We start from the raw sequence: 13,521 nt of genomic DNA on the forward strand, positions 1-13,521 counted from the left end.
TGTGCATGAAATTACAAATCACTGGTTGTCACAAAATCAGGCCGTGCAAAATTTCTTTTGCGAAACGTGTCACGCAAAGTTGGCTATCAGGTGCGAGATTAAAAAATACAAATGAAACAAAATAAGAATTCCTGAACATAAGAGGTTATAAATTTGGGTAGCCAAAATACAACCTGTTCGAAAGCCAGCCAGCCAGATCATTTGGATTAAGAAGGCATATTTTAAGACATGCAATCCCGATGGATCATGCCCTCCAAGCCAGATCTGTTTACAGCTACAGTCTGAACCCTTTGTGACAGCTGGATGTATCAGGCTTTTGAAAAATGGCTACTCAGGCCACAGATTAAGTGGGCATGTTGGGGGGCCCACGTTACAAGCTGCCAACATTAGAAATGCCGGTGCTTCAGGCTGGGTGTCTCTTGAAACACTTTATTACCCCTTTCTTGGAACATGGAAGTTGAAAGCAGGCAGCCTTGTGGCAGAGAGAGAAATAAAGACAACAGCTGCAAAACTGTGTTGTTTTTATTTTAAACATGCAAAATACAGTTCATGCATCTGCCATTTTGAAAAATCTCTCAGTTCATAGCAGATTAAACCAAAGACATTTTGGCTATCAACTCTCAATAAATATTTCAAAATGCTTTACAGTGTAAAGATAAGAAATTTAGCAAAATTTCAACAAACCTGTATAAAAAACAGATACAGATAACTTTTTATTTCAAGGCGACATGCTGTAATGTAAAGAGTTCACTTTTTTTTCTGGACGTTTTTTTCTCATAAAAAGTTTTCAACAATACAACCGCTTAACAGATTTAAGCCTTTAGGCTACACATGCAAAAAAAATGGTTATTGTAGTTAAAAATCACCAAAACGTGCTATTTTTTGTTTGTTTGTTTCATTTTTAAGTACAGTAGTTGTAGACAGTAGCATTTTTCTTTTTTAATTTTGTAAAAGAGTGCAGGCAGGTTCATGGAGCTAGTGTCCTGGAAGACTCGTACTCTGACATACATTTTGGTTTTATCCCTTTGCCATTGTAATAGTCCACGACTTGGTTTGGAACTTCAGCCAAAACGCTTTTTGCTAGAGCAGCTGGGGATGCCTGCAGGAAATGGTAGAAAACACAAGTGTTAACCTGTCTCTGTGCTAGAAGTGCCATGGTTTCTACAGGCATTGGTGCCATGAGGTCAAGGTAGGAAGTATGGTACAGAAATGGAAGGCAAAAAAGACTCCAAGTGAGTGGCACTATTGCTGGAAGCTCATATTGTGAGTCAGTTTGGGCTTGTAGGTGTAGCTGCCTGAAAGTACGCTAAAGCCAAAAGCGCTCTGCATGTTTTTCAGGTCCATTTGGCCTATTTTAAGTTGAGGGTAACTGAACTTCCCTGCACCCTGGGAGAGCACCATATCACAATGAAAAGGGTTGCAAAGACTTCATTCATCTGTACTCAGTGAGGAACCCTGCAGAGCTTCAAGGTGAATGTGAATGGACATCACTGTAAAAGGGAGGCCTTCATCACCATTCTGCTCTTCAGTATCTGACATGGTGTTTTAATGGCTGGGGAATTTTTTAATTCAATAAAAAATATTTTTGTTTTCATTGCAATGAAACCATGGCCATGAGAAAGCTTCAATCCTAGGCCTTGTGCAGGCTTTAAAGCTCTTCCTGCAATGTCTAAATGGTGGATGTCAACCAGACTTAAGAACTGATGAGCCTGAAATGTAGAGATGGGTATAGAGATGGCCACTGGCTTTCGCCACAGGCAGGGAGGTGCGCTACCCCCTCAGTGCAATGAGAAACCATGCCCTCCGCTGATGGCACACAGCTGCTGCCTCACACATGACAATGCTTCATTTTTAACAGGGGGCCTGTGGATGTTTTGTGGGCAACTGCTACCTGCACGTGGCGCAGGGATTTCCCTCAGCCCTCGTATTCAGCAGTGACAGAACTGGGCTCCTGTGCTGCCATGCGGCTCAATAGCACCTTCCTGCCTCGTGTTTTGGATTTGCTCGTTTCTAAGTATTTGGGTAGAGCTGATTCCACCCCCCCCCGGAGCCAGCCTTGCCTGATCGTGTTCCCTCGGAGTCCACCACAAAAATGCAGTAAAAATGCAAATGCTTAAATATCAGTTTGAGAAGATTAAACTAATGTGTTTATCTCCAGATGGAGCACACATGGATCACACATTGCAGCTCAGATGATGCACAGGAATTCCTCAACCAGTTCCCTCTGAGCTCACCACAAAAATGCATTAAAAACGCAAATGCTTAAATATCAGTTTGAGAAGATTAAACTAATGTGTTTATCTCCAGATGGAGCACATATGGATCACACACTGCAGCTCAGATGATGCATGGGAATTCCTCAACCGGTGGCTGGGTCACATTTCTTCTGCACACCAAGTACTTTTTCCCACACCAACGAACACTTCCCTCCTCACTGTCTGTAATATTGTCAGCCAGTTTCAAAACTACCATGTCACAAAGTAGTCGTATTGACTGTTTATTGCCCTACTCTGTTAATAGGGTGGGATCCTTATCCTTCCAGAGTCTTAAAATTAGGCTTGCATAGGATGTAAATGGTAAACTATTCATAGGTAAGCTAATCCAGGGGTGCAAAAAGCCCCTGGGCTATTATAAATTCCAGTAGCAAATGTAACAATACTACAAATGCAAAGATAATGCTAGACAAACTAGAAACAAAACTACTCTTTGTATTTTGGTATTTTGAGTCACATATGCGATTAGTAAGGAATAGAATGAACCACTGTTTCCCTACTGTGACATTTATACTAAAATATTTGTGCAGGCAAAAAAGCCCGAAACATTTCTGCATGAACAAACTGGCAAAGCAGAGCCCATACTTTGCCTGACAATGCAGCAACTGTTCTCAGGTGTTACACAGTAACAGAACCCATTTATTTTAATCCTTCAAAGTGAAATGCATGTTTTTCCACAGTTATCCTGTTCTTGCCTAAACCTGTTTTCACTGAAATCAGCAGAAAATACACTTTGGAGTCAGGCAAATGGCTGATTTCTGTGTTGCTACTGAGAATTTTTTAATCTCCTTCCCAGCGTGCCAGAGCTGTGTGTACCTTAGCCTGCCTCTGTGCCTTCCCACCAAAAATACAACTTTATGTAAAGAGTTAAAAACAGGGAGTGGGGGAAGATTCCTGGGGCCATCGCTGCACACACAAGCCCTAGCAATCAGGAAACTTCACTCTGCTCTGTTTTTAAAAATGCTGGGCAGGAGACCTTGCCACCATCTTCACTGGATCACATGGAGTCCACATGTCTGAGAGTTGGGCCAACACTCATCTCTCTGCATCATCCTCCCATCGCAGCTCCTCTCTCTTCTGATGCCACATCCATTCTTCCTGAGTGAAGGGTCAGCCCTTCTAGAACAGGCTCTGTCAGGGCTCAGACGCACGGCTGAATCACCCCCACTTGAAGAGTCAACTGCGCTACACACTCCTTGCGCAGCGTGCATGTGAAGTAAAAAGCCTTTCACTGAGGCTTAAGCAAAGACATTTACTGTGCCCACAGGCTACGTTTGGCCCAACACAGGGTTGCCCTGGGCCAGGGGGCTTGACTCCGTGCTTCAATCTGAACATGGGCAACCGTTGCATTACAGAGTTTCATTATGCACAGTGATGTGTGTTGGTCCTGGGGCTCTTTCTAGTAGGGAGCATCCTGAAACTGGGTCTAGGGGTGTCCTCCTATCTGATGGTTCAGGTCACCTGCACCTTACGTACTTTTGTGGTGGTAAACCACCTTCACTTCTAGACCTGATGGTGCAAAGCAGCATTTGTATAAGTATGAATCAGACACAGGAACTTCTGAGCTAAAACCCAGTCCCAGTTCAGCAGTGCTATGTAAGACTTATCTTTGCTGGATTTTTAACATAGATGGTATATTAATGTTTTGTTTTGTAATGTAATGTTTTCTCTGTTGTTTAACTGCTATGCTTGAAGAGCATCCTAGCAATAAACACCTCAAGATGAATAGTTCTGAACTGGTGGCTAATACACAACAATCAGATCAGCCAGCAGCAGGAAAATAATCCCCTGTGATGATAATTAGTGTATATTACAAATGACTGTTGATTCAGTTCTATAGCTTCACCATGCTTAATCTTTAATTGCAATGCATAGTGCAAAATATTGCTCCTTGCAGTGGTTAAGAGCTGTGCTTTCCGCACTCATTTGTGATATATGTGTAATTAAGTCACAGTCGTTAGCCTTTATGATTAAATACAATGCAGAGTGCAATACAGTCTACCTGTGGCATCAGATTTGTGCACAGTAAATATATCATGCATCGTAAAGGCAGATAATTTCAGCTCTTAAAATATGACTGTGAATGGACTGAGACAGGTGATTTTCTTCAACTGCATTTCAGTGATTGTGAGCATCACTGTTCTACAGTTTCAGGTGAAGGACACTCACATTGCTGGAGTGGTGATAATTATAGAGAGAAGAAATTCACTTGGGTTCAGGGAAAATATTTTCCCTTTGTTATGTTTCCCTGTAGTCAATTGCATATGTCACCCACTATACAATGGGACATTTTTTTAGACAGTAATGGTTACCTTGATTTTATCAGGCCTCTGAAACTACAGGATTTGCCAAGAATCATTACAATTGTTATTGTTATCTTGATACCTTCAAAGATATTCCTTAAAGAGAGAGTCAAAAAGGTAAGATGTTTTACTGAAGTACTCCTGATACACTACATCATGTAGGAGACTAAACCCTTACAATGAGTATTTCTGTCTACATTGGGTTTTGAGACAGTAAAACATTGAAGTGGGTATGAGGTTTTAGGTATGTGAATAATTGTAAGTAATTGAAATGTGTTAAATGCCTGTATAAGTGCCGTGCAGGATCAGAACCTTCTCTGAAGTCAAACTTATAAAATAAAAGGGATTCACTCTGTAGGTTATTTTTACGCCTTCCTTCTCCCTCCTTTCAATTTTCTCACAGGGGCAGCTTTTGGGTATATTATTTTTGATCTCTTTGAATAGATACAAGATTTTGACTTCCAGGCTGACCTGAAAATTGAAGTAATGAAAAAAAATATTGTTTGGGTTGACTCTAAATGAGTTTTGGTCTACTATTCCAGAAAAAAAAAAAAAAAAATTGCTCACAAATAACATTTTCTTCCTCCTTCCATCAGTAGTGGAGGTAATACAGATTTAGGCATAAATAAATACTCGATTTATACAACTTGATTTGTAGTCTTTCTAAAAAGATCCTTCAGCTTTTTTTTTTCTGCTTAGTAGTTGAACATCCTAAATACCAAAACAAGGTACATTGACAAAAGGGATGTAATTTTTAACTAAATACATCTTTTACTTAAAGCTGTTAAATGTAATATGCTGATTTATGGTAATTCTTGTGTGCGATCAGAACTGATCTGACAAAAATCTCCCAAATGGGTTAAATCTGCATTTTTCTGTGGGGAAAAAAAATAAGTTTGAATCAAAACATCACACTCATTTCTATCACGAAAAATTATTTCACTAGTTGATGCAAAAGGCATAGTCTTTTGTTTCTGCTCTGGATAAGTAAGCAAGATAGCTGTGAATGTCACTTTGCTCAGAGAGAGATATTATTTGAGATATGACAATAAAGAAATTCAACCAGAAGTGGCTATTGTTAAGGGCACTCATCCATTACACTGACATTTGTTGAAACGCTGAAGGATCACAATAAACAGACTAAATATCAAGTTGCATAAGATATATTGACTTTTTTGATATAGCAAATACATGATCTATCTCTACATCTATATTATCTCTGCTACTGAGTGAAAGGGGGAGAAAAATATCACTATTTAACAGGAGCAATAAATTTTTAAGACTGCTATCCTCTCCCAGTACTGGGGAAGTTAATCTAAACCAGCTAAAAATAATACATGCTTGCCATTTGACCAATGCTAGCAATTAAAATCACACATATACTCACTCATGAGTTAACACCAGAGGCACAATATATTCAGTGCCCAGAACTGCAACTGTCAGCGTTAATCTATTCAATCAAGGATGATTTCAACTTTGTTATAAAATCACAAAATGCAACTAAAAATACCAAATGCAGCTGGCTTTGCCGGTTCCTTGCAGAAACATATTTTCAACTAATTGAAAGTAGGTCTAGCACGAGCCCATAAATAACTCGCCTCTCAACACTTTTACAATAGACTACAGTGCAGCACTACGCACTTGTGATTATCTGATGGAGAATCGCAGGCTATGAGCAGGTTGTGCTCATACTTCGTTCCCGCAGACAGGTGACTGAGTGGCACTGTCAACATAGAAATGCATGTATCTACAATTAGTGGCAGATCTGCAGTCATTTGGCATGGTGTCACAAAACCTATAATACAAGGTGAGTTTTACCTCCTATGAGGATCCATTCTTTACATAAAGGTAGAGGAAAAAAAGGAACAAGTCTGTTTCTTTTACTCCTCAGTAGGGTTTGTGAAAGTAAGAATGTGTCTGTCTAAGACAAACATGGCCAGATTATATTTTGAAGAGAGAAAAAAGAACAACTCTTGAGAAGAGGAAAATAAAATGAAGGTATTTTGGAAGTAGCAAAAAGAAAAAAGTCTCCTGTGGTAATGAAAAGCCTAGAAAAACTAAAGAACTGTAAGCACTGCAAACACATACACTGACCAAAACCAACACAGAACTGAAAACTTCTGTGTGAAAAATCTAGATCTAAGGATCACTAGTGTAAAAGAGCAGATTGGAAAGGACAATGTCATGAGGAGAATGAGTCAGTTAGGCTGTGCAGTAAAGAAATTTCAAATAAAATATTAAGGATATCCTTCCTAGACACAGGTGAGTGAAAAACAGTCCGGAGAACTACTTAAATATAACAGAAGGGAAGAGGGGAAGGAAGGGAGAGAAAGAGGGAAAACCAGAGGGAAAGGGATGTGATCAATATCTCAGAGGAATACAACGGCCATTTCATGCCTCCATAAGGAGAAAAAGGATGCTGACAAACCCGGCGTGTGTGGGAAAGCTCCTTCTGTGGGTGAACACTCTCTACACAGCTGCTGAAAAAGTCCCTGGGACAGATGCTGCAACGTAGGGCAGGTGACTGAGGAGTAAAGTACGTGGCCAAGGGATTATTTCAGGTTTGGCAGTTTAATGCTGGGTCTATCCCTTCCTCTCCTACACAGTGTCTCCTACTCCATGCTGGGCTCAGGAGGGAACTGTGCTGAGGGCACGCAGAGGCTCTTAGTAACAGCACTTTGTTGGATTTGTTCTTGTACAGAATTTGGGTAGAGGGTTTGGAGGCAACCAGGATGCTGTGGGTGGATAGTCGTGCCTTTGAGAACTTAGGGACCTAAATTTCAATAAGGAAACATGCCCCTGGGGAACACTGTGAGTACAAATCCACAGCCATTTCAGCTGCCTGTGGAAATGAAGGGAGGGAAAGCAGAATACAGTAGTCCTAATAGAACAGAATGGAAAAGAGACACAAGGAAAAATCTGTCAGGGAGGGCAACCAAACTGAATTCAGGGAGAAAATGGAGGGAAGGACTGGCACCACAAGAAGCACATGGATTCTGCCCCATCTTTTCTTTCCCCACCCTCATGATCTCACTAATGGAGCGCATTTCATTCTGTATTCTTTTTTTTTTTTCTATTTTTGACACAATAATGCCATAGGTTTACTAAACACTTCATCCCCATCCAAAGTTAGGCCCAGCCCTGGGGAGCTTTCACTATGTATTATATACATTCACCCTTCTGTGGAATGGATGGAAAAGTCAGCTTACGTGCTTGAAGTTCCTAAATGGCACGAACTGGACAATGTCTCGAAGCACAGGCTCGCCCTTGGGAGACCTCAGGATCCCATCATCGCCATCCAGCATCTGCATGTCACTAAAATCGGCATTCCCCACCCCGACGATGATGACTGACATGGGAAGGTGAGAGGCATGGACAATGGCCTCTCTGGTGTCAGCCATGTCTGTGATGACGCCATCCGTCAGAATCAGCAAGATGAAATATTGCTGAATTTGTTGGAAAAGAAGTGAAAAATTATATCATTAGTTAATCTTCCAAAGCTGCTTGCCCCTTTTCCGGTATAAAAGTGTTTCTGGTAACTCACTTATGGACTTCTGTAAATAGAAGAGAGCCTTTATAGGGACTCAAAGGTTAAGTGCATTTCCCATCCAAACCTCCTTACAGCTACTAATTTCTTCTCTTCTGGAGCTTAGCTGTAGTTCAGGTAATTTCCAGGAGCTGAGGGAGCCAAGGGATGCACAGTGTAGAAAAGGGGGTTTCTAGCTGCTAGGGCTGGGAGAGTCAGGACTTTGGCTGGGAAGTCTGGAATAGTCCTGAGATCCTCACTAGCCCTGTTTTCCATCTGCTGCACAATCACTTCTTCTGACAGTTTCCGATTACATTTTTTTTCCCTTTGGGAACCAGTGGGAGGCAGGGAGGAATGGGGTATTGAAGCGTTACAAGCCTGTAGCAGAGCTGTCACGGAGGTTATGACAGCACTTTGCAGAGGAGCTTTGCTAACAGGCAAGTGGGATGGGTGCAGCCATCTGCAAACTGGAGAGTGACCCACTGCTGCCTGTGGGAGAAGCTCCACACCATGGCAGGTCTGCTGTGTTCTGCAGAGTAATGGGGTCCCTAAGGCAAGCAAGGACATGACAGGGAGGAATATATCCATCTTCAAACACTTCATACAGAGCCCTGAAGAGAGGTTTTCTCATTCTCCAAAGAAGAGCAAGCAATTTCATGCGCTTGTCATTTCTTTCCCAAAACTCCAAAGCCCACTGAACTGGTATCATGGGCTACAACATATCTTCACTTGGTAATGGGGAAGAGTGACTCTTACAAGGATCCTTTATGAACTGTTAGGCAGCTGGAGTTATTTAACAAACGTGCATTAATAGGAAAAATGAACAGGTCATAGAATTTGGTCACTCTGTATGAGCAATACCAACACACCGAACATCATTAAAGTTTATGTATATGCAGCTACATAAACTCAAAGTATTCTGTTCTACACCTCCTTCCATTAATAAAACAGAACACACAGGGAGAAAACTTTATCTTGAAGACTCATGCTTTAAATTAATTTGTTTTTCAAACAGAAAGAGGGGAAGCTTAGGTTTAGAAGAATGAAGCAACTTATTCGATATGACATACCAGTTCAGAGGCAGCACTGGGAACAGAGTGAGCCACCTCAGGATTAGGTGGGTATCGAAATTCAAACCTAGCAATTCCCCAGTTTAGGACTGTGACCCTAAATACTATCAAGATCCTGGAAACAGCGGTGGAGTGACAACCATAAGCCCAGACTCATGGACAGAAATGTTTGGGAACTGCTGCCTCAGTAGGACTTAAAAAAAGGCTCAGCGCATGAAGAAAGCTTAGAGAAAGCTCTAAGCCTGGTGATGAGATGCATGCCAACAAACAGCTCTATTCTGTTCCAATACATAGGCATTTTTCTTGCTGCACTGTACAAGTTCTCTCTTACATCGTTTACTCCCACAGCACTGCTCTTGAAAATGTTTCAGACCTACTCGCTCACATATTCTCTTCAATTGTCTCATCCTCCCTTTCTCCCATTCTGTCTGGAAGGCAGGAGAAAAATAAGCCTAATGCATTTCAAAGGCATACGTTTAAAACATGATCTATGCTTAAGTCTTTCAGCCCACGAAATTTGTCATGAGTCTTGTACCAGATGCAGGCTCACTGACTTGTCTCCTGATGTCTAAAAGGCACAGGATACTCCATGTCAGTAATAGCAAATTGAAAACTGTATCACTACAATTTGCACAGGTTGAAAAAATCCCCTAGTTGAACTAAAAAGGTGTAGTACAGCCTCTGCTAGAGACTTGAAATTGGGTAGTCTGTGAAGGAAAACATTTGAACTCATCTTCTTGTACGATCAACACTTTAGAGCTTGGCCCCTAAATTTCTGTACCCTTAGCGGTGCCATTTATGTTTCCACAGTGAAGAACTGGGTGTGTCACAGTAAAACAGCTCCAAAAGCAGGAAACAGAACAGCGGGGGAAGAGTTGAAAGTTGTGACTATCGAAGCCATCGAGGCTAGATACACCGCTCCAGCTGACACAGACTCAAGCTGCCTTCTGTGAGGGAAGTTTGTGAAAACTGCGAAGGCATGATTCACATAGATGAAAAGACCTTGTTTTGATGGCCTACAAGGGATCCATCACACGACAAGAAAAAAGCCAAACACAGCAATATGCCCTTACCGAGGCCTCCTTGGTATTGGTTTCCTCGGATGCTGATTTTGCCACCTTCTGGATGATGGGAGCAATGTTTGTCGGCCCATACAGCTGCAGCTTGGGAAGGCAGCTCTGATAAGCCTCCACAACACCTTGGATTCCTGGCATGAAAAGCCACACAAAAGGCGAATAAATGTGGAGCACATCACCACTACCACGCTTGTTTAAAATGTAAATAAAAGGCAGGTTCTTAATGAATAAATAAAAAATATTACACGATTAGCAAGGACTAACAACTTCAGATAATTTCCAAGAAGCTGTCTCTAGCTGCCTTGAATCTAGTTTGTAATATATAATTCAGTATACCATGCTTCTCCTTCCCAGCAGCTTTTAATGCCTGTTTTCCTGGTATCAGCTTGCAACGCAATAGCTTCCATCCTTCTCACTTCAAGGTGTAATTGATCACTTCCTGATCAACAGCTAAGATTCATGCTAAAAGGGTAGACCCTAATTAAAAACACTTCAACACTTCTCTCTCCTCCTCTTCAGATAAATATTTATTTCTGTTTATCATGGTAGTTACCAACGAATTTGCCCTTTGTACTTACAACCTAGAGCTGTCAAGGAATTCAAACATCGTTGCAAATACCTGACTCCCCTGTGCTAAGAAAATAATTTTTCAGGGTGAATTTGCATAATTGCTCACAGATTGAATTAGACTATGACCAAGAGCTATGAAATCTTGGAAGAAACAGCAGAATGCTTTGCAGTCTATAGAAAAATGAGCTTTAGTCAAGAAGTTTTGATGGAGAACTAGCTATTTTTGGCTTTTTCATTTCAGGATATATAGCCAGACCAGGGAGAACAGACTTCTGCTGACACACTTGACAGATCACAGAATGGAAATTGGTATTTTCAGTCACTGAGAAGAAGGATTTCTTGAAGTGATGCACGTTAGCCTCTGCATTCAGAGCTCCCAGCTTACTAGACCTAAAGGATTAGAGGTCTAAAGTGATAGACTGAAGAGCTTTGTAATGGATGCTGAAGAACAAAATGACTTCAATAAGATCCTAAGCCAGTTTCAGTTTGCACTGAGACTAGCTCACTCATGAGGTTTTACTCAACCATGTTTACAGGATATACGGGTGCAGACCCGTTACTAACAAATCACAGGGCGTTGTAATTGCTTTACGATGGTACACCTGAACCTCCCGTGAAAAAATGGTGGAGAATGCAGTCTTCTCTCTTTATGGATAGTTGCAAACATAATTTTCCATTGCAGTGCTCATAGACAAAAGAACGAGCTCCAATTATAGTTATGATTGGCTAAAATGTAGACTAATGTTACAAAATTTCCCTCGGTAATTTCAGTGACTAAATTACATATTGCAAAACTGACCTTTTGTTGACTCCCAATTTTAAACTTGCTAAGGATTTCATTACATATACTTACTGATCTTGCATGAAGGCCTCATAAATCTTCCCTAAGCTGATGACAAGATACACTGTAGTTTTTTTCTTGTGCATTAAAATAGTATGAGATAAACCTTACTCCCTGCATTCCACACAGATTTAGCATGATTCCTGTCAGAAAGTTGCTTTCATCTTAGAAAGAAACATGTTCTAGAAACATAATTTCTTGTTTGCTATCTCACATTAATATCTGTTAGAAATATCTACTGTCCTTGTATATACAAATCCAACAGGATATGAGTGGCTTACTTTGTATCTTACTTTTTTTTGACCCCTTTATTTTAGGGAGAACCAATGTGCATTTTTCTTTAAAATTCAACTCTTTACATTTTTGATTGGAATCCACTTGCAATAGCTCTGATGAAATCCAGTGTATGCATATATATATGGGTTTTACATGCATGTAAAATGCATGCATGTGTAGAAGCATTCATTCAGATTAGAGGTTGTCACTTTCTTCCTCAGACAATAAAGACTAAATACTGTATAAGACTATAAATGTAATATAGTATATATATACGAAATATAAGGCTATAAATACTAAAATTTTCAAGAATGGAAATGGTAATAGGGGAGAAAAGGTGAAGGTATCTGTATTTTATGAATTTCAGTGATCTTCATATCAATACATGGTCCTTATTCAATGTAGCATGCTACTTCACACTACCTTCTGCGAGTGAAAGCTCACTACTTCCACAAAGAAAGGGATTTCACTCCTCAAAAGCAAATTAGACACATACTTTTAATATTGGATCCAGCCTCTGTTTCTCGGTCAAAAGCAAGATACTCTTCTGCAATTTTCCTTTGTTTTCTGGCAAGTGTGCTAAATATTACAAGGAAAATTAGTGTGGCCATGAAGCACTTTATCTCCCTCTCCCTCTTGCATCCACTCTCCACATGATATGCTGGTGTTACTGCTCTCCGTGTCACCTAATACAGCGAGAGCATCTAGAAAACATCACAGAACAATCGGCGGTAGGAACTAATCAAGCATCTATGACAGGCAGGTGATGAGCAAGCTGCAGCCGATGATTAAACAACAGGTTTTCTGATCTGTCTCCTTTTCTTGCTTTCATCCAGATGGATATTATTTTAAATGGTATCATTTAGGACAAAGAAGTGCTTTTTATATCTTGTAGGTGCATGTGCAACTGCTGCAAAACTTCTTCCCTGGCCGCCTTCTGTGCTGCAACTGTCTTTTTTTATGTCTTCTTAGCTCTAAAACTCCTTTAAGGTGATGGGTTAACTTATCAGATAACTGATCCTTATGCAAAGAACCAAATAAAGTTTAAATACATAACAAATATAAGTGACATAAGCCAACACAAAGCTCATAGAGCAGCTCCTTCCATTTTTTTTAACCTTCTCACATTACCATCGTTACATTTTATTTTGCATACATAGCATGGTATGGATAGTAAGTTCTTGCAGAGGGTTTGTCTGTCCACCCTCTGACCTGCTGCTGGCATTATATAGATGAGACAGCCTTTTCAAGTACCAATCAATACAAATCATTACGTAACAATGTCAACGTGATAAAAGAATCAGCCTTCGACTCAAAAGAGGCAGCAGAGGGGGATTGAAAAACGTGTTCTTTGCATAAAGTGCTAGGACTTTTTTTTCTGAGGTACACAGAAGGTCAGAAATGCATTTAAACTGTAAAGAAATCTACATTTGAACACTACAGGCATAATATGTTATCACCTAATACTGACCATTGTTAACTATGGTGTTTTAAACAGATCAGGCCCTGTGTAGATGTCAATATGTCTGTGTTCAGAAGCAGACAAGTCAACTACGTTTTAAAATATGATGGTCCAGACAAAATTC

At 40.4% G+C, this 13,521-nt stretch overlaps 1 protein-coding gene across 1 annotated transcript in view; it reads right to left on the reverse strand.

Annotated features, from left to right (window-relative positions):
* Nucleotides 1-967: 967 nt before the first annotated feature.
* CPNE4 (copine 4) overlaps nt 968-13,521 on the reverse strand; it is a gene marked incomplete at both ends in the record, with an annotated part of 194,451 nt that continues 181,897 nt past the window's right edge. Inside the window, 3 exons of the mRNA XM_082499431.1 lie at nt 968-1,099; nt 7,786-8,022; nt 10,246-10,379. Of these exons, the coding sequence (XP_082355557.1) occupies nt 968-1,099; nt 7,786-8,022; nt 10,246-10,379 (503 nt within the window). The remainder of the gene's footprint in view (nt 1,100-7,785; nt 8,023-10,245; nt 10,380-13,521) is intronic.

Source organism: Vanellus vanellus (assembly GCF_965231255.1).
Source record: "Vanellus vanellus genome assembly, chromosome: 2".
NCBI lineage: Eukaryota > Metazoa > Chordata > Aves > Charadriiformes > Charadriidae > Vanellus > Vanellus vanellus.